The sequence below is a fragment of the Lipophrys pholis genome, assembly GCF_963383615.2.
Source record: "Lipophrys pholis genome assembly, chromosome: 6".
Lineage (NCBI taxonomy): Eukaryota > Metazoa > Chordata > Actinopteri > Blenniiformes > Blenniidae > Lipophrys > Lipophrys pholis.
This window is the reverse complement of record NC_137629.1, coordinates 31,738,168-31,760,667: the sequence shown is the minus strand read 5'-3', so window position 1 is coordinate 31,760,667 and position 22,500 is coordinate 31,738,168. Positions and strand designations below refer to the sequence as shown.

Genomic DNA, 22,500 nt, shown 5'->3' with positions numbered 1-22,500 from the left:
CAGAAATACTGTATGTATAATGGATGACTACTTTTGAAAGATTATTGCAAAAAAAAAAACAATGCAGAATACGTTGCACATTTATTCACAACATATAGATATCACACAAGACTGACTGAACTGTGTATTCATGGCCACTTGCAAGCTAATGACTTTCTTTATACGACGTGTAAAAGCAGAGACATTTGAAAAAAAACGTTCAACCTCGGGATTGGACGAGTTAACAGAAATGGCAGCTATTTTCTGAATTTCAGATCCATCGCAGCAACCTTGATGATCTTTAGATCATTTGGGAGTGAAAGACATAATATCTATATACTAACTAGGTCATTTCCTCTCTTTTTCTCCTGCATTTTACCATGAATATAGGACACATGTTGATTTATGTACAATTATTATTCCATTCAGTCAGCACTTTCAAAAACAACATTCAATTCTGTTCGAGTTAAAGGTCAAAAAATAAAATATGTAAGAGTTGTAGTTGATAATCACTACTAGATGTATTAAAGCACAGGAGATCGAATGGGACCCTTCAGCGTGAAACAAGATTTCTGCGACTGCAATCTTGTAGAAAGTGTTGCTCACCGGCACAGATAATTAACTACACGGAAATAATGTAGTCGAAAAGTTTTGTTTTTTCTTTCTTTCTCAAGAGCTGCTCCACATTAGACTCCACCCATTTGAGTCACTGAGTCAAGACGGAGCCAAGCGTTTTCAGAAATGTCGCGTTTTCCCTGGTTAACATGAAGACGGAGTCAGAGCGTAATCGAAAAGTCCCACCGTGGAAGTTTTCAGTGACTCCGAGAGCCGTTATTGTGTATACAGACACAAAACCCCAAGTTTGTGTGCAAAGGAGGCCTGAATGTCTTAAATATCAATCATACCTGAATAAAGATCAGGCTGTTCGTATGTTCTACATTGATGTGAAGGATATTCTTGACCCAGGTCAAAAGTAACCTGGATCATATTACGAAGGCTGACAGTATGTAAGACTTCAATCTGCTCCTGTTGTTTATTTTCTCCTCATATTTATGATCTCAGTCTCACCTTTGGCCTTTGTAATGAGGGCATCACAACTGTTTTGCTGAAACAAGATTTGTTTTATTGAAAATCGACCACTCAGCATCATTTTACTCTTGTTCGGTGTGATTAATGTGCTTCAGCCTGATTCTCCACTATCGTGGTTTTTCTGTGATAATGTGTCACACACTGATTTCATTCTCTAATTTCCACACTTAAAGAAAAAAAAAAAAAAAAAAAAAAAAAAGCCCAATTTGCAGAAAGAAAAGCGTGTATCTCTGTAACGACGGTCCAAATTTTGGCTTGTTTTTCATCCTCTCCATCCATCCTGCCCCCACACACACACACACACACACACGCCAGGGTTGTTTACTGTTATGGAGCTGCCATCTTGCTGAGAGCAGGGTCTGGTGGAGAGGTGATAGCACGGCTGGCCTACGGGAATCCAGCGAGCTTCATTCATCTGTCTCTCTCCTCTATCATCCAGCTCGATCTGTCCCCGCCTGACAAACTGTTTATTATTAAATGTATTCCCTGTCTCTCAAGCTTTCCGCCTCCATTTTTAATTTTTTTTGCCTTTTTGCTTTGATGCCGTTGAGATTTAAAAGTGCAGTCGTCAATATGCTCAATCAAACTTTAAGTACCTGCTTTTCAACACGTCTTCATGCTGAAGCGATTATGCTCATTACAAATCAATCTGAAAACAAGAGTCATTTATTACTATTATAAAATCTCCAAGGCCGTGACCCAGATTACGCCACACCATTTCAAGTTAAAACGCATCGTTTTGTTGTTTGCGTTTTTGCGGCCTTTGTAGTAAAATATAATTATTTCAACCTTTCTAATGTGACCCGGTTCTTTTTCTCTCTCTCTCTCTCTTTTTAAACTCTCTAAGGTTAAACAAAGCCCTACCACACAAACATGATCAATACCTTCCAGCATGGGATTAGTTTCCGATACGCTACTGTGAATAAGTGTGTTATTGACAGACAGGAGGGAGAGCGGCGTCTTTCGTCTCCTTATCACTCTATTCATTACTCGTGTTTATAATCAAACGTCGCCAACTGCCTGCACTGCTGTATTAGTGTGATCGATACACTATTGGCACGAATATGATATAGCAGGGGAACTGAGAGAGCTTTATTTTTTTTTTCTTTCTTTCTCCTCATTAGCTCTGTGCGGGTGATGGAGAAGACACACTGGACACATAAAACTGGACTGTGAGAAAAAGGCCAGACGGAGTTATCCGAGAAAATGATGTCTGTCGAAAACAAAGGCCAAGCTGCAGGAGGAAATTAGGGTATGGAGCAAATGAAGACATAAAAAGAATGAAAACAAAGACTGAATCTTTGTTTTCACTAAAATGCAGCTCAACCAAGAGGGATTATAGTGAACAAAATACCAAATTAAGAAGGTAAGAAGATTGCTAAAGAGAATTGAGGAGGTAGATTGATCTCATCCTCATCTGCAGCACATGAAGTATCTTGTTCGTGCACCTCTCGTGAAGATTCCGTTGTGTGTTACTGTTAATGCAGTCCTCCTCATATTTCCTGACAGGCCGACCGCGTCGTAAAGTTTTGTTTTGTGTCAGCAGCCGGAAGACAGACACTCACTTAGGCCTCGCCTAATGGGGGATCGAAACAGGGATAAAAAACCCGGAGACAAGGAGACGAGCAGAGACGGCCTGCGTTTACCTCACCTACGTTCCCATCATGCTTTGCCCGTCTTCATTTAACCAATACTCCGTGGCGCGTCGCAACATCAGAGCAATTTCCACCAGCAGAGTTACATTACATAGCCAATGATCTGGACCTAAATGGTACTTCATATCTGTGTTGTTGTCTTTTTATTCTCCAGATGCACTCGATTTAGCGTCTGTAATGGGACGGCAAGACTTGGCTGTGGCTGGATACCTATAGACAATCAATGGTCCGGGGTTTGTCTTTCACGATATGGACAAACAAAGAAGGGTATTCCCTGAATGGATCCAGGAAGGGCTCCAGATTCTGCAACGACTGATCCAAACCGATGGCCTGTTTCGATCATCGTCTTATAAACTGCATAACTGCAAATTACATTCTTGGCAGCGCCCTCCAGGGCATGCTGCACGTCCAAACCTCAGCCTGGGGATCAGGTGAAGGATTGGGGGTGGGTTTTCGCATGAGTCCAGAGCAAAGGAAGCTCTGATGTACCAAACACTCCTGAGGCCAAGATCCATCAAAAGTATGGGCTATTAAAGATGTGCCACACAAGACAAATAAAACACTGAATGAAACTCTGTTTACTTCAAAATGATCCGTCTGTCTGTGGCATCGTCATTAAATACCTCTGAAGTGTGTTAAAACATTGTAAGTTGACTTTGTGATCAAGGCGTCACAACAACAACATACCGACTGCAAAATAACAAGACAGAATATAAAATTGATTCAGATGCACTGTTTGACATTTAGTGGTGAGATGAGGAGTTCTGCCCCGGAGTCTGAAAATGTGCAACTCCCTCTGGTGTTCAAAGCATGAAGGTGTAACACTTGATTAAAGTAAGTAAAGATTCCTCAACGTCTGCATGGCGAAGTTTCTCACTGAGCGGCGAAAGGCGGCTTGCTGTTTACGCAAGACGTCGGATCAACTCCAGCCAAAGTGTAACTGGGCCGTCCTGCGTTTGGCGGCGACGGGAGGCTCACCTCAAACAGCTCGTCTGCTGTGCTGTAGTGGATGGAGGCCGGTGACACGTCGGCTGGCTGGTCGCTGCACCACGGCAGCTCGCTGAGGCAGTTGACGCTGTCGAAGTCGCTGGTGTCCAGTTGAGAGAGGTCGATGTCGGGGAAGTCAGTGTCCAAGCGGTCCGAACACACCTCCTCCTCCCCATACTGCGGACAAAAGAGAAGGAAACGTCACGTTAAATCAAGGATCCCAATCAAGAGAAGAAAAATAAATAAATAAATAAATAAAAGTCACAGAAGTAAGTGAGAAACTTTTTAACACGCGAACCTAAAACAATTGAAGTGCTGATCTCAGCTGGAGGAGATATGAAGAAGTTCAAATGTGCCACGAGTGTCTGACACTTTGTCATTTCATGTCATAACACAGACGAGAGCGCTGCGAAGCACAATACAGCAAACAATGAAACCTCTTTCAAACAGTCAAAGCAGGTGTCTTCTCTTAAGTTTGATGCCTTGCTAGATTTGGAGTTTTCGTCCCCATAAGGCCACGCTTTCTAAAATATGCACAGAGTCGAGGCACTTTGGGTAAAAGCCTCCCATCGTGTACTGTAAATTCACTGTCTGAGTCACAAGGAGCGCTCATCCACGGCCCTTCATCTCTCAACAGCTACTCATTACAGATAATGAGACTTCCATGTTCAAGGAGGTTCAAGAACTGAAACCAGCAGAGGCATCTGCCATGTCGCCATGCAGCATTGAGATGTAAAATGTGTCACATACACTGGCAGTCATTGTTGAAGAAGCTCCCTGAGCACTTAACCCGCACATCTCCCTGCAGCTCACAACAAAGTGCAACCGTGACCCGAGAGGTCTTCAGGTGATTAGTTCCCCTTCGTTGGCTGATGGGATGTTAATCAGTGAAATGAGCTCCTCTGTTTACCCCATCTGATCTGTGGACTCTTTGGTCACAGTCGCACATCGAGCAGTTTTTGTGTGTGTGTGTGTGTGTGTGTGTGTGTGTTTGTGTGTGTGTGTGTGTGTCTGATTGCGTTCATTAAGTCAGAAAAGTGTTGTGAAACACTGCAAACCATGAAACAGCCTGGTGAAAGGTCACAAAATGTGATCTGTACTTAAAAATAACTGAGCAAATTTCTGAACTGGGAAGGATAGAGTCAGAAAAAAAAATATATATATATATAAATATATACATATACACACATATTTCTTTTAGGATGGTAAACCTCTCCATTTTAACATACTTGTGGTTTCACGAATGTTTGCTCGGAACTAAACTTTACAAACAACTTTGGGAACATGTTTAGATCCCTTCTAGTAAATTCAGAGCCTTGGAAGCTCTTAAGCTCCTATTGAGGCTTTTCAAGACCATGTGGAGACACTGTCAGAGAAGGAAAAGGACATTTTACTCCTCAGATCTCCTGGAGGAACAATTACTGCCCTAAACCTTCCAGTCAAGACGTTCACTGACCCATCAAACCTACCGAAAGGTCCTCAGGCCAGCTAAAGAAACTCTAAACTTCTCATAAACACCACCAAGGATCCTTGAACATCTTTGGATAAACTTGAAATTTCTGCAATTCCCTCAACATGTGTACAATTCTCTGAAAACCCCTCCTTAAATCATGAGATTGCCTTCCTTCAGGACCTGGAGGCGCCAAGCCTTGGCCCCTTGGGACGCTTTTGAAAAAAACCCCAACTCTAGAAACCCTCATGAAACAGCCGGATCCTGCAATAAAGAAATCCATAAACCTTTTCAAGAATCCTTCAAATGAGCTCAAGAACGTGTGAAAATGTCAGGCGACTTCCCGAAACATGCAACTCCCCCCCCGACACACAGAGAACTCAAACTCTGCCCGCAGCAGGAATAGTAGCCACGTGGTCTGCAGTCACAGCACATGGCTTCGATTCACACACACACACACACACACACACACACACACACACACACACACACACACACACACACACACACACACACACACACACACACACACACACACACACACACACACACGCCGCATCGTTGTGAGTAGAAGAGCAGGAAGTGTGTATACGTGACTCACAGTAAAAGGAAATGTCAGAAGTCTCTGAGGGGAAGGACAATGAAAGAGGAAAATTTTAAGGGAGGAAAAAAAAAGGAGAAAGGAGGAGGGAAGTGTTGGGGAGGGAGAGCAGTCAGACTGGATTCTTCAAAACAAGATGTGTGTGCCTTCGTTCACACGTGAGGGCTCTCGGGGAAGACGGAAAGATCAACATATGTGAATGTATGATGAGGAAATGTGCTTGTAACTGTAACTGTGCGTGACACACACACACACTTCCTCTTCTTCGCACTGCGCCGGCAGACAGGGTCGACCGGTTAAACGGTCGCACAAACTGAACTAAACAGACGGTTTTTCTATTCAGTATCAGTTTCCCTCAGAGATGATCCGTCCTGAAACCAACTCACCGTCTTTACACGAGCAACTCCTCCATAAAATCTGAACAATACTGTTCTAATTATCATCTTTATAGCTTTCAATCAGATTATCCCGACTTCCCAATATCCCAGCTTGAATTAAACATTAAATTGATCCATCTATATTGATATTGCACATTTCACGCAGTGATTATACCTCAAACTGCTTTACAGGTGATTAATGAAGAGACTAATAAAATAATCCTTTAATATGCATGAAGTCGATAAAATCAAGTAAACAGGGCAATAAAGTGAAATGTGGACACCAATGATGTAGTGGAAGATGATGCGGCACATTATTAAAAAAAAAAAGAAGTAAAAAATGTGATTGCCTTTTACTAAAAAACATACAAATCTTCATGTGTTTAATCTTGGATGACCTGCAGGCCTCAGTGCGACTCCGCAGTCACATGCAACAAGTGGAAACGGCACGGTTAACAAGCACGCTTTTAATTATTCAGCTCAAGTGAAAATCTGACCTGCATGTTGATGTGAGCGGCCGCATCCTCGCTTCCACCGTCACGATCATGACTAATCACCAAAAAACCCCACCAAAAAAAAAAAACATTTCCATAAAAGCAATTACCAATATTTATATTGGACTCCAAAACATACCAGTGATCACCAACCGGTAAACATCCATGATGAATTAACAATAAGCTGTAATAATTAATTATCACCAGCTTCCACAAGGCGGAGCGTGATCATCAGTCTTCCTCCCTGCAGTTACTGCCTCACTGCTTTATAACTATTGTTTACACATTTTAATAGATTTTAAGAAGTTTTTTTCCCCCCATGTTTCCGATCACTCAGCCTCATGTCCTCATGTTTATCATGTTTCTTATGCACACCTGTTGATAACCAACGCGTTTCGTGCAGTTATGTTTTTCATACGGCTTTGATTTACAACCTCATAGTAGCTCAAATACTACTGTGTGTGTGTGTGTGTGTGTGTGTGTGTGTGTGTGTGTGTGTGTGTGTGTGTGTGTGTGTGTGTGTGTGTGTGTGTGTGTGTGAGAGATGGTCAAGCAATCATTTACGGCGTCATAAAATACTGAGCTGGATGACAGTGAACCAGAGAATATGAATATAAAATCCAAGAGCCAATGATGGATGGACGGATGGATGGATGGAAGGATGGATGGAGAAGAGAGACAAACCAAAAGATGGGGGCTGTGGAGGGTGCGCGAAGGATGGCGTAGGAAAGAGGCAGGAGGAGGACAGGAAAATAAGGTGGATGCGAGGATGAAAAGGAAGATGTAGGTCAGAATGGAGGAGAAGAAACAGATTGGGAGGGGGGGAGGAGAAGGGGGGCAGTCGTGACTGGATGGGGAAACGGAGGAGGAGAGGGAAAGGAAGAGGGAGGAAACGAAAGAGAGGATGCCCTCTATAAGACACTCCCATTGCTTCCTCACCCTCCAGTTGCTGATGCAGGTGTGTGTTCTCACCTCACTGTGTGTGTGTGTGTGTGTGTGTGTGTGTGTGTGTGTGTGTGTGTGTGTGTGTGTGTGTGTGTGTGTGTGTGTGCGTGTGTGTGTGTGTGTGTGCGTGTTCGTTAACATGCGGCTCACATCTCCCTCACGTGTGTCTGACTCATCCCCCTCTGCCACTCGTTCGCCGCTCGGCTCATTGCTCTCTCTCTCTCTCTCTCTCTCTCTCTCTCTCCTCTTTAATCTCACGCTCCTCTCCTCCGTCTTCCCTCATCAGGCGTCCTCTCTCCTCCACCTGATCTATCCTTCATCCACCATCCTCCTCGCTCCTTCCACCTTTATTCCTGCCTTTCTTTTGACTCTCCTCGTCTATTTCTCTTCTCCGCAACATCTTCTTTTCTTTTCATTCCATCTTTTCCCTTTCTTTTTCCTTCACTGTAGCCCAACAATTTACTCCTCATTTGCTCCTTCTCTTTCCTCCTCGATCCCACTTCATCTTCATTCCCATTTCCCGACCTTCACTCTCTTCCTCCTTTTCTTCCTCTCCCCTGCGCCTTGGCTTCATTTCCCTCTTTTCCTTCTTGCGCTCCGTCGCGCTTACCTCCTTTCTAACTTTCTTCTCTTCCCTCCATCTCTCTCTGCACCCTCACTTGTGATCTCGCTCTCTTCTCCTCTTCTTTTCATCCTCTCCATCTTTCTCTCTCTCTTTCTTCCTCTACCTTTATAAACTTGGGAGGACAGGCTGATTGATTTCTTTGTTTCCACTCGGCCTCTTTCCCTCCTCCATCATCCCTCCATCTTTCCCCTCTTCTCTCGATTACAGCCGTCAATCAATAAAAACATCCTTGGGCATGACACACACACAAATGTTCCCACATACACATGTATACATGTTGGTGGAGAGCACACACACACACACACACACACACACACACACACACACACACACACACACACACACACACACACACACACACACACACACACACCGCGTCCACATACCGAAGCGGCGCTCTTCTGCCTTATATGATGCTACGCTGCTGCGTCCTGCTCTCTGTCACACACACACACACACACACACACACACACACACACACACACACACACACACACACACACACACACACACACACACACACACACACACACACACACACACACACACACACAAAAACGACGGGACATCCCACGCATACAAAGCAAAACACGCAGAACACATGTGACATGCATGTTAAGATCCTCGCTGCAGCACCAGAAGGACGGCCGGTGTGGTCGAGGCGCATTTGGCAACAGCTTTGTGACATGACTCAAGAGACGGCGGGAGGACGGAGCGGCGCCGCTCGGCAGGAAGCGATGCCTTCCACCACGCCGCTCTGCTCAGGTTTCATTTTTGCTGCAGGACATGATCACTGCACGTCCTTCTGATTGTCTGGCGGCGCTCACCTCTGACCTGAAACGTCCACTAACATGCTTCTGTTGGTTTAAGAGCCAATTTCACAAACATCCAGAAAGTTAGAGGGTCAAGAAAGATCCTCTATGTCGGTCGCAGCAATGCAGAGTCCGAAAGAGAAGCACAATTAAAACATGAAATTGTTCGGACCTATAAACACCTGCGATGTTTTCTGGGACGACAACGTTTCAAGTGAGAACGCACCGTTTTTGTTTCTGAAAAATGTTGTTTGCACGCGCAACATTTCGAAAACGATGACCGTTTGCACGTAAATGGCAGAGACGCTGACAGCGATGTAGTTCGTGTGCCAGGCCACAAGTTGGCACTGTTGCTTGTTTGTGTAATAAAACCGAACACACATGCGCACAGAGAAAGATACCCTATAAACATTAACAATGGGAGAACACAGACGTTCGTGTGAATGGATTTCTAAACCCCGCCCCCACTCGCGTGCCGGCTTCAGGTATTGACTCAAACCTAAAAGGGGCGTGTGATCAACTCAAAATGGAGTTTTTTTTTTTACTAAAAATCTACAAAAAAATCCTTTTATCGGAATTAAAACCGCAGCAGCGGCAAAGATCAACTGCTCATGTGGCTTCCTGTGTTTGCTCCATCTTTAATTCACCTTTGTTGTTCACATGATCCCACTGTACCACACACACACACACACACACACACACACACACACACACACACACACACACACACACACACACACACACACACACACCAAATTTTACAGGACTCAAACCCAATCTGCCATTTAAGAATGCAAATTTAGGGTCTCTGATCTAGTAAAAAAAAAGAAAAATGTTTCAGTTACAATAGAGTTCACTTGTAAAACTGTTTAATATATCAGAGTTTTTCCCATTATACCACAACAAAACTTAATCCCAGCCTTCTTCCTTCTCAAAGCTCCACTCAGAAAACGGATGTTTACTTATTTAGCAATAATTGGCAGAAACATTGTTAGCGCGCCGGATCAAAGGCAGAGAGAAGCGATTACGCTGGAGTGGTTGGGGGAGTTTTTGGCGGCTGTTTCAGATGCTGGTTTCCTTTTGAATTTTTATTTTCTGATTGCTATGGGTCACTGTTTCAAATCTAATGAAAACGGCTGAGAAATCCAATTTGAACATGGCTGCTGTTCTCAATGGAAGACAAAAGACCTTCTGGCCCTCAAAGTCGAATGGACGTTTCATTTCTTGGTAGCAAATTCCTTTAAACGCAGCGTTCCAGGAAAGTGTGAGCGACAAGGAAATCACCGTCCAATGTTTTGGGGTGCCTGTGTGGAATCTACCACCGACTGAAGAACGTAAAACGGTCCTGCATCAATGTTGTTTGAAGAATAAGATCCTCAGAAGACATTCTTCACGAGTCCACGTCAACACCGTGTTTCAGTATGAGCCACAGCAGATGGTTACTGTTGCACTAAACTCCTTATCACTGTAGGCGGAGCGCCTCACTTATCCTGGACTGACTTAAGTCCCATTTATGTAAAAACGCAAACATTGTCCATCCACTCGCGCTTACGCAGAAGAAATATTTACTACGTTGTGCAGTGGCAGCATTTCTGACGTCTACACAGAGAAGGAGGCCAAGCGTTTTCAGAAAGTTGTGTTTTCCCCTGTTTACACAGAGAATCAAAGCGTTTAAAAGATTTTTTTTAATTCCACCATAGGAGCCATTTTCTGTAAACAGACACCCAAAAGCTTTGTGTAAACGTCTAATTTATGCAATTCTGGAATTTAGATAAGCGGGAAAAAAAAAAAAAAGAGTCTAGAACTAAAGTCTAGAACATATAGCCATTAGTTCTAGATTTCACACCATGGTTGTCATCTTCCAGCAGAGCAAGGCTTCATACTCTTCTAGTGGGTCAAACTCAGTTCATCCCACGATTGACCCAGCAAAGCAGTGAAACAGCCCAAAGGTAAGAGCAGCCAGTCTGAACCTACATCTGCATGGAGGCATGTGAAATCTCAGTGCACAGAGTTGAAAAGAAACTCACGCTTGACACTCTGCCGAGGTGGCCGTGAGCATGAAAGACTCTGCAAGTCGCAAATATGAAAAAGAAATAAGAAGGTAGGTTTTTTTTTTTTTTTTGGCTGAATAACGACACAGTGCTTCGTCATGCTTCTGTAAGAAAAATAAATGTCTTGTGCTTTGCAAAATGAAAAGAGAAAGGGCCTCTTCATTTCTGTTTCGAAGGTGGAAAAACACAGCAGCACCTCGGGACTGAAAACATCACTCAACGTGTTGTTGTCTGAATCTATTATGGCTTAAATGGGGCATTCGAATGGGCAGATTAAGCAAATGAGCATGAAATTAACGGAAGAATACAGGCATCTTTGAAGTATTGAGAGGGCATACATCAGGGGAAATTGAAATAAGTTCATTGGGAGTTTAACGGATTTTATATACGGAGGAAATCTGACACTGAATCATAAGACACAGCGCAGCCGCAACGAGACGCTCAATAAAAGAAGATAAATCGCAAAAACAAAATGTGGCTCAAATGTGAATTTCACGTCTTGCCTTGACCTTTGACCTTCCGAGAGCTATAAATCCAGCTGCCTAATATCTGCTTGTAAAGGTGCAGTGCGGTGTGATAACAGCCGAACTGGGGGAATGAGGTGGAGAAAAAAAAAAAAGAATGAAGTGTGGTGACTTCCATTTGTGGTTAATCTCTGCCTTAGTAACAACACTGAAAACCTACTGGCCCGTTCAGTCATAAAAAGCCTGCCGGGACAATCACGCATTAAAGCGGCGCTATTTATAGCCGGGGCCTGCACGTGGGAGAGCTATCTGGGCTAAAATGAGCGAGTGGATGTGGAAAAGGCCAGCCAGATTCTGCGGTGGCGCTGGAGCATGCGGATGCACTAGGCTGCATCCTTCACTTCTATCTTTAAACACACGCAGACACAAACACACCGACGTGCAGGCCACATTCTTTGAAGGGTTATCGCTTGTTTGACTTCACACCGCGGAACTGAGGTAAAGCTTCGAGCCTGTCCACTGGTTTACTATTAACAGCAGGTTGGAATTATAGTTACACAAGCGTTTTCTTGGAGGATCCAAAAATTATCTTATTAGGCGAGTTAAGCCTTTGAAGGCGAGTTAGCGAGTTGTTTTTAGACTGAAAGACAAAAATATGAGTCGTTACAATAATCGCATGCTGATCGGTTTATTTAAACACAGAGCAGATATATTCATTATGTGGTTTTCTTGAGATACAATCCCAACTCCTGAACCTGTATCCTGTAAGATATTATGTATGTTTGCACACTACACCCTCTAGTGGTGGGAGCCACAATGGGCATCTGTCACAAACCAATTAAGACAATCTTCAGTACTTTGGTTATATGATTCATTTCACCTCTGCCATAAATGATGGCATTTTTATTTTAAATTTGATATAGTAGAGTACAGGACGGGCCTTTTGGACTTGCACACATCAGATTGCACGAAGTTAAATGTTAACTTGAGAATGAATTGAAAAACCGGCACACAGGTCACCGCAAGTAAAAATCCAACTGTTGCACGCTATTGGTAGTAACGTGACACTCAATTGATCCACAGAAAGAAATCGAAGCTCCGGCTGCCGCTTTCCAGGCAGCGCGCTCTCTGTAATGTTATGTAAGGTCAGTCACAAGCTCAGTCATGTGACGGTGAGTCCTTGCCAGTGTTCTGGACTGTCCAAACTTCCCTTTAGGCACACGCTCACACTCGATGAGATGCAGCACCAGCACCATACAAGGTCAAGCTCCCTCAACTCCGGGGTGTGGATCACAGGAGGGTGAAGGAAAGACTGCAGAGCGAGTCCCCACTGGATATGAAGTGCTCTCCGGTTAGTCTGGGCTTCAGCACCGGCACGTCCTAATCACCAAGGCAGAGGATCAAGAGGTTTTACATTCCCAAATATAGGACTGACACAGGCAGGTAGCAGAAACACAGCCGACTTATTGCAGAACAACTAATCTGTTTTCATTTAATATGAAAGCAGAAAACTGTAGGTTTTTTTTTGTGATATGTAATAACATATTGTTCCCCATTGGGACCGAGAGCAACAGTCTGAAGCTGGGTTTGACTAAAGTGGGTTCATTACAAAAACCAACAACAGCACCCACTAGTGGCCCAGCATGAAAACTACATCGTTTTCAGCGTAAATGGACGTAGTTTTCAAAACGTTGCCATGCAAGTGCAAAACTTTCCTGATACGTTCACTTGAAACGTTCTCGTGTAAACGGGGCCTCAGTTTGGTGAAAATCATAATAAGTTGCTCAGCCTCTTCATAATCCAGAGTGAATTTCCCTTTAAGATTCAGGTTGTCTTGCATATCAGCAAAAAGTCAAAAGCAGGACAGTAGATTTCTAACTTCTTCTGTTTCCGCTTGTCCTTTGAAAATGATCCAGAAATGATCTTTTCTTTGTGAATAAACTCTGTAACTGTGAGAGATTAACTGAGATAACCAAGCAATAAAATACACCAGCACAATGCTTTCACTTGTATAACAGCGAAGCTCCGATTGAACACACAACCAACCGCCTCCACTCGTTGACCAGAGTCAGAGGCTTATCCTGAACTTTGACTCATCCGTGATCAAACAGGAGGATCCATTTTAAAAGTTCAGTGTTTAACTCCCGGCGTGGAAAGATGGTTCCTCAAACATGTCTTCTGTCTTGGAGAAACACTTTTGTCCATTAAAGATGGAGGGAGGGGCATACCTGTGAAGGTTAAGTGACAAAGCGAAGTCCACAGGGCTGAAGAATGGTGATGAGGGAAGCTTCCTGGAGAGCGGTAATCACCTTCCAGCATCACACACTGAAGTGACATGGAAGATGTAAGGTTTGGGGGGGGGGTCTGTTTAAGTGTCCCACTCCCTTAACTCTCACTTTCTTGGAGGTCACTTTGACAGGAAGTGCTTAACAAATGACACCGCAGACAGTCCAACATAGCGCTCCAAAAGCCCGATAAATGAGGGCGTGGACACTCGGGATTGAGCGATGAAACCCGAGACTCCGTCAGTGATTTCTAGATTCTTTTTCAAGTGGTGATTTGAGCTTTTAATTTCCGAAACACGGCTCGTTTGTTTTGACAATCTGGAGAACATCAGCTTTTTCAGTGTTAATCACAAATCTTCACAAAGACAAAAGCACACATTACCCTCATTGTACCGTCGTTCGTGGGCAAACTCTTCAAGCAACATCCACTTCATGTAAATCTCACACTTAATTATGTTCACATACGTACGCACATAATTATGAGCCTGTAACGTTACGTAGTGACCTTATGATGTTCACGCTGATAAACAAATGCTTCACTGTGACATGACGGGCGTCTGCGTACTGGTAATGAGAAGAAAACACTCCACAATTTAAACTTCCCAGGTAATTCATTATTTTTTTCCCCTCCACAACATAGAAGGGCTGTGCTTAATTACAACGAAAGAAAACGAATGCCCCCGTTGCCCCCATCCCCGTCTTGCACTCCATGTTTAATAAGGAGCCACAAAAAGCCAATTATGTGCCGTTTGATTATTGAGGTACAAAGTCAGACAATGAAAACTCACAAGGGTACAGACGAAAGCTATATTAGGATGCAGATCAATGGGAATCATTATCTCATGCTGTTTAATCTTTGTTTATCCGGAGAAGCTTGACTGAGCACCAACATGTTATTTTTCAGGAGCAATCTGCTTTACATTCACACATTTAACAGAGTTTCTCCTTCAAACCACTTACTAACCAGGGATTTTTTTAAATAATATAAATCCCTGGTACTCTGGTCTATTTATTTCTAATTTCATGGAGAGGCAAAACTCACAGTCTCACATATGCTGTCTCAGGGATGAATAAAGTGATTCTGATTCGTAGGTTCCTCAAACATCTCGCTCTGCGGGTGATGGATTAGTTTATGAGATGTTTAAAGAAAGGCAGTTCTTTTGCTTTAGATGAGAGAGTTTACATCAGGAGGGTCAATATAGTTCAGGGGCCACATACGGCTTAATTTCACATTCAGTGGATTGGACAAGTAAAATAGTGCCATAATAACTTTTAAATTTATACTAGCAAGTTTTTCTTTGTGCAGAGTATACCTGATGAAAATGTCTATTTTTTCCACAAAACCAAACAATTACCACTGAAAATGACTTCAATCTCAACATAAAGTCAATAAAAATTAAACCTTTTGGTGCAAAATGCAGTGAAATGTCCAGAAAACTTGTATATCTGACATCGTGGCTCTGAGGCTGGTTTGATAGTTTTCATGACATCAGCGAGATCTCAGCTCGGCTCTCGCTCTTGTGTCGTAAACAAAACAAAAGAAAACAAAAGAAAACGATGTTTAAAAAGTCACAGATTTCTGTCTTTTTTTTTAATTCTACTATTTGCCTGGCGGGGTGGTGGGGTGGACTGGAAACTCGTTTCCCCACAGACCTTATGTTTGACACCCCTGGTCTAGAGAGTTATAGGTTCAACCCCATTATCAAATTAGAAAGAAAAAAAAAGTAGTAACAATACCCATAGTTAAGTCGATTAATTTCTCAGTTTGTTCAGACAATACATTGAATTATGCAGCCCGAAGAAGATCGGCAGGATATTAAATTCTTACTGGAGCGTTAGACGTGTACTTCGCTCCTAAATGGTGGTTAATATCCAAAGATGTAAACGACTACAACGACTGCCACTTTATTCCTGATAATCTAATTTGCAATGCAACAGTATCCTCCGGTGTTCTGTTATGATTAAGTTACACAACATCGAGATTTTCTAATGATGTTCAGGTGTCAACTTAGGGATAATTTGGCCTGTTATCTCCACGATAATACTCCCAGGTACACAGCGAGTAGGCAGCACAGCTTGTTGAGCCGGAGTCGAGGAGCGGAGGAGAGAAACTGCAGCAGAATAACTGCAAAGACACGACGGAGTCTTCCAGAGTTTGATTCTGGTAAGTGAAGCATGTTTCCAACAAACCGGGGTGCCCGTCTGATCCTGAACAGGAAGGCAGAGTTTGTCACTGTGCTCCCTCCGGAGTTCCTCTTTCCTTCGTGGAAAAGAAAGATGAACGATGGGGAAAGGAAAAAAAAAGACGCAATCCAGAATACAAATCTGCAGTGTGGGTCTTTTTTTTTTTTTTTTTTACTTCAGTGGTTCATTCAGGTGCTTCATGTACAGACAACCATTCTCATGTCTGTGTTTGTGTGTGGCTATATTTAGCTGTTATCCTGGTCTCATGACCAGCTCCTCCACAGGCTGCTGCTGCTGACTTAAAGAGCTGCTGCCAGACACAGATGACCCGTCACGCACATGTACACGCACATGTACACGCACACACACACACACACATGCACACACACACACACACACATACAGATCTTAAAGCTTGATGATGCAAGTGAATGGGGATTATTGTGGAATCAATCAAGTCTAATCAGACAAGCTGCAGTGGCAACCGGCAGCACGATAGTGAGTGTGTGTCGGTGTGTGTGTGTGGCCTTGACCTCGTGCAACGACGCTACAACATGACAGATAAAGTGATTTACGTGAGCCCCGCCCCCTCTCTCCCTCCCTCTCTCCCTCCCTCCCTCACACATACAAACAGGAGCCAGCTGTAATGAATGGATGAAAGGCAAAATTGGCAGCGAGTGTTTCTTATTACATGCCTCGGCAGAAAGAGGGGATGTGTGTGTGTGAGTAAGAAATAGTTTTGAAGAGAGAAGGAAGGCTGTGTCACATTTCTCAAAACCAAAAAGAACATTCCCTTCCAATTTTCTCTTCACGTTCAATCAGTTGATTTCCTTTCATTCAGACCTGCAGACGGACGAGCCGTCAGTCAGTCAGTAAGTCACGGGGTCAGAGTGAGTGAGTGGGTGAGTGAGTGGGTGAGTGAGTGAGTGAGTGAGTGAGTGAGTGAGTGAGTGAGTGAGTGAGTGCATTTGTAAATGCGTGTGTTTGTCTTGTGATGGGTACAAACGAGGACAGTTGAGGAGGAAGTGGAATGCTAAGTGGTGGAAAGTACTGGACGTTCCCATTATTGGTGCTTCAGGGTGGGTGTGCGCGTGTGTGATCACGCCTTGTTTTGTTTTTCTCCAAATCGCTCAGGATCATCAAGAGATGCTACGGCACAGGCAAAAGCTTGTCAGGTAAACTACTTGACATAATATTTAGGGCTCCACAGATCTGGTGAACATTGATATGAAATAATGTTGAGTATTGGGATGATTTCAAACACTGTAGATTATGTTAATGTGTTTGTGCTTTGAGATTTTCTTTCTGGTGAATAACTGTGCTCTTTCTCTTGCCCGCTTGCAGTTCCCAGCAGCAGAAAACAAGTTGGGTTTAACTGAAATCTTCTTGATTTTCGGTGCATTTACCTTCTATCCTGTTGCCACCAGGAATTAAATAATTAAGCTTGTCAACTGATTCATATTTAACTCATGTTGCAATGGCATTGTGACCTTTCACCGCTTTTAAAAGTTGAGATTTTACAAACTGTCTAGCAGGAAAGAGGTGACTTATAAAATATACAGAAGTCAGCAACCTCAGTGTTAAAAATGTATTTCAACATTACTGCCTCCTTTCTTATATTTTCTCTTTCTTTCACACGTATCATCAAAGCTTCTGTTCCTCTGTTTTTGTTTGGCAAAGCCACTCATCCTCCTTCACTTCCTTCATATCTCCGTCTCTTACACCACTCATACACACACTCCCGCATTTCTTTCTCGCAATCCGATGATTTCTGGCCTTCAGTCAATACAACAAGTGTTATTGAGTGCGGCCGATGATACTTCCAGCCTCAACTGAAAAACACTCCGGAGTTCAATCAAACGCTCATTTTCTCTCTATTGTTTCCGTCGGATGATCTGCGGCCGTCTTTAAAAGGTGAGACCGTCACCGGCTGGTACAAGAACACGGCTGAGCAGTGAGAAGGTTTCGGGAAGTTACAGCTCAGGTCTGTCATGAAGTTTTGTTTTTCCTCACATTTAAGGTTTGTAAAGGATCATTGCTCCAGAGGGTTTGATATTTGCTTCAGATTCAGAACTCAGGCTCAGTTTATACATTTCAAGTGTTTCAGAAAAAGTTGGTTTTGACACGGCAACGATGTCCATTTACAAGGAAATTACAGAAATACTGAAAACAATGCAGCTAGAACGCTGGGCCACTAGTTGGGGCTTGTGGTGGTTTTTGTAATGAAACCACACGAACATGCGCTGAGAGAATAAAACACTATGGACACTAGCAATGGGAGCACAGCTGGATTGCTTTACAGGTGACTAGTAACTATAAATCTGAGTATGTGCAGTTGCAGCGTTTCCGGCTTCTACAGAGAGACCGAATGTTTTCAGAGACTCCGTGCATCGTTGTCGCTTCGCTTGAGAACGTCGTATAAAAGGGATGTTTCATTTCTGATCTGTCACAGAGGCACTTTCTATACTTAATTCTAGTTTTCCTCAGGTTACTGGAGGCATGGAATCCAGTCTGTCTGCATCTCTCGCTTCCTGCTGGGAGATCCGTTACACTGATCTCACCTCCAGCCAACCTCTGTCACTCTGCAACCTAATCTGCCTCCCCGTCCCTCCATCCCCCGGTTAGGCAGAGTGGTGGAGGCTAAATCTAGAAGCAGCAGCCCAGGTGAACCCTCGCCTGCCTCCTTACAGTGTAAGAGGCTAACCATGGAAGGATGGAAATACACCCATTAAGCAAAGCAGCCTACACCCGATTCAGCAGGCTGACGAATGCGAAGCTGTGTTGTGTTTGTGGGCGCCGTGCATTTGACTGTGCAGCCAGGACTCGGGTACATCACGTCCATCTCGATGCATCTGCTGATCAATCCATCTGTAAGATATACAGCCTGGCAGCGGCTGTGCTTACTCACTACACACTCTTAAGAGGAGGAGGCGGGTTCTCGATGACGCCCACGCCCCTCCAGCCTTACCTCACCACTAAGCACCCTGCTTAATTGTGGTGAGATTAGCAGTCAAGGCTAAATCGGGCTGTTCCACTGCCCGATGGATAAAGCCACAGCCAATCAAGAGCGAGTGAAGGGCACTGCGGCTGCTTTCTGAAACTCAAGAGCTGAGGGAGGGCGACAGATGCAGAGCTGAAGACGCTTATGGAGGGTAAACGTGGAAAAAACCCCACCAAAAGACGATAATTTAGTAGCTCGGAAAGTGAGCGCAGAAAGCCCAACAAAAAGGGATTGAGACCGTTCTTTCATATCATATTTATCGTCATTAATTTCTCTTCATTGTTTCCCTTCCATTTAAAACAGTTACATGTAGATCGGAATGCATATTTACTACATTTTTGCACACTACTACAAAAACATTTCCAAGCTTTATTTTCATTTCTATCTATTCTACTCATCTCTCTCTGAAGCTGTATCTGTACAGATTGCAAACAAAGGCAGTTCTCCTGGTTTTCCAAGAAGCCTTTTATCACCTATTCCAGTGTTTCTCTGATTTTTGTATAACTTTCTAATCATAATTACCTAAACCTACATTTCTTATTCAGCCCCTTTGGGAAGGAAACCTGGAATGACACCAGCACTGACGCCAAAGCCTCGAACATCCAGAATCAGAAAGCCCTGAAGCGAAGCCCGGACTGAACCATGACTGAAGGATGAAAATGCGACACATCGGCGGGCTGAAGGAAGAAGAGGGCTGCTGTCTTGTCTCCGCCGGTAGTGGGCCTGCTTGGTAATGGGATCGGAACTGGGAAAGCCGATTCCAAGCTCAGAAATAGGAGCGGTGGTTGTCAGCTAAGACGGCGTAGAGGCTTCACCAGCTGGGTGTGTTCTGGGCGGCGTTTCGGCGTGAAAACGGAGAAGAATGAAAGACAAAGGGAAGTTGTGTTGTGCCACTGAATGGGGAGAGGATAGAAACTAAAGAGGCTCGGGGTGTATTTCAGATGCACTCTTGAGTTTAAGAGGACTGAATGGGTTTCAGTTAGCGGTGTAGGAGTGAGTCCGTTTAAAAAACTGAAACTTTAAATAATAAAGACTTTGAAAGGCAGAGGAGAAAATCTGATGGCAGTACAAAAACAAATGGTGAGTCCACAATGGTAAAAACTAATACACTCGTTTAAAACTCCATGATTAAAAGAAAATATTAATTTATCTCTCTGAGTGGAAGTTGTTGTGTCAGCATCTAATGTAGATCAAAATGTCCTCTGTTGTCCTTCATCACTCCCCCCAGTCATGTAGACTTGCAATCTATTTAAGCACTAGTAACCACTCTCCAAATTCCCTGTGAGAGACCTGTGTTGATTAAATTGCCACTGAGCAGACGTTAACCCTCCTTGTATACGAAGTTCCAGTCTCAGGTGTCCGGCTGTCCCAGTATCTAATTCCTGAGCACTTGAACTCGGGCTTCAGCTGCACCAAAGCTGTGCTCTCTACCCACCAATCCACCTTTTGAGGACATATTCACGACTGTTTGTAATGTGCGTTTTCTCATGTGACAGAAAACAAGGTTTTGTCAACCCGTTTGCCTGTTGAATTTCTCATCATAATCTGGTAAAAGGGAGACAGCTTTATACAACTTGAGATTTGTTTGTTTATTTTACAAAATAAGTTTTATCAAGGGATATTAGGAGGCAACATTTCATGCTTTCCAACAACCAATAAAAGCAAACAGGGAATCAAGAAATGAGCCCCATTTGCATTCCCGCCTCATTCAGCACTCCATGACCCCATTCAGATCGATATTGACCCTCGGGTTGAAATGCTCCGCTGCAAAGTAACAAGCCAACTCTACCAACCTCTTCTGGGGCTGTAACTAAACAGAAATTGCCAAAACAGCCTTTTCGCCCCTCATTCTTTAAGGCCTTTAGCTTTTATCACTGTTGACAAATCAAATCAGGGACCAATAAGCCTCCTGAACACCTCTTTGTTTGTTCAGACTGCCGCTCCCTCTGCAGACTCAGGACTGAATCCATCATGGTGAGATCAGTGTATCTGATGGCATCCTCAATAGCTTTGTTAGCAATTAGCAGTGGCGCTGATCCCAGCTAAACCAGCAGAATGCAGTGGCTGCCTGTCCAAAACTACACATTCGACTGAAGCTTTACTCACAGCCCTTTGTCCATCATTTCTCTTTTGTCTCTTTTCTATGTTTACCTTTCTCCGTCCTATGCTCTCCAGCCATGTAATGTTCGTCTTGTCCCTAACCTCTATCCTCTTCCTCCCCCCCTCCTTTTTCATTTTTTTGTAATTAAAGCTGGAAAGTCAATGCTCCATCTTCTTTTTGTGCCATCGTTACACTGATGTATGAGTCCCACACATGGACCGTATATAAGCTCATGTCTGCACACGAGACACCAAGGTCAAACCTTTCGATCACTAAGGAACTCATTAGGTGGCAACAAATAGGAGAACCCCTCAGCCAGTGTCACGTCGCGCCCTTCATTTTCCCCCTCTTTTCCTCTCCCGGTTCTCTCCATCACAGGCTGTGGACAGTCTGAGGCATGACGTTCATTAAGGCCTGTGAATTAACACTTCACTTGGAAGAAAGCCTGCATTCTCTTGATCCCTTTGGCATGGAAATGACACTGAATATTGGCTCGTTGCAAATTCCGGTAATCTGTAACTGATCACCCTCCAATAATCCATAACTAAGTCCTCTTTCTTCACCTCTACTCCTGTGAGTTTTCTTTTTTCTTTGTCCACCAATCCTTCCATGGTTCCTCTTGGCTGGTAATCTATCAGCCAGGTAGGGTTTGTAAAGCTCCTAACAGGATTGGAGAAAATCAGAATAAACCTTATCTCTAAGGTCAGATTACAGGTTAGCATTGGGGTTAATGATTGTATGTGTTTGTGTGTGTGTGTGTGTGTGTTTAAGAAGACACTAATTCTGCAGCACTGCAGGAATCTCAGAGTAGAAAAGCAGTGTGGTTTCATCAGCTAATCACACACACATTATACAACCAGAGAGGCATCTGATTCATTCTGCGACAAAGAAAACCCCAAACATCCAAAGCACAAAGATTCTGTCACCAGACGAGAAGAACAGGTAAGATTCCTACTGAAGGCCCGGCCCAAACAGAGCTATGATCTCAACATTACACACTCAATCTGGGATTACATGAAGAGACGGACGACAGCCTAAATCCACAGAGAAGCTGTGACGAATTTTCCGACATTCTTGGAAAGACCCGTTGACGGAGTTCTATGAAACACGGCCCGACCAACTGGGAGTACCTTGCTAAGAGCACTAAACTCAAACACCATAATGTACTATTTAAACCCTATTGTTATTGTTTTTGAAAGCGTATTATTTTAGCACACACATTTTAGGCCCCTCTTCCCTGATCTTAACTAGTTGGCGTTGCCAAAGCGCATGGCGCCCCACTCAAATTGAAACTCCAAATCCACCAAATCCATCAGTTCACTTGACCTTAATACAGCAGCGGCAGGTTGGCCGATCAGATTACTTCACTTTGATTTAAATTTCCCTCCCCGTCAAGCTGA

General features: G+C 43.6%; 1 protein-coding gene across 1 annotated transcript in view; it reads right to left on the bottom strand.

Annotated features, from left to right (window-relative positions):
- Nucleotides 1-22,500, bottom strand: part of ppargc1b (peroxisome proliferator-activated receptor gamma, coactivator 1 beta) — a 92,066-nt gene that overhangs the window by 23,956 nt on the left and 45,610 nt on the right. The window contains exon 2 of the mRNA XM_080465667.1: nucleotides 3,702-3,887. Within this exon, the coding sequence (XP_080321793.1) occupies nucleotides 3,702-3,887 (186 nt within the window). The remainder of the gene's footprint in view (nucleotides 1-3,701; nucleotides 3,888-22,500) is intronic.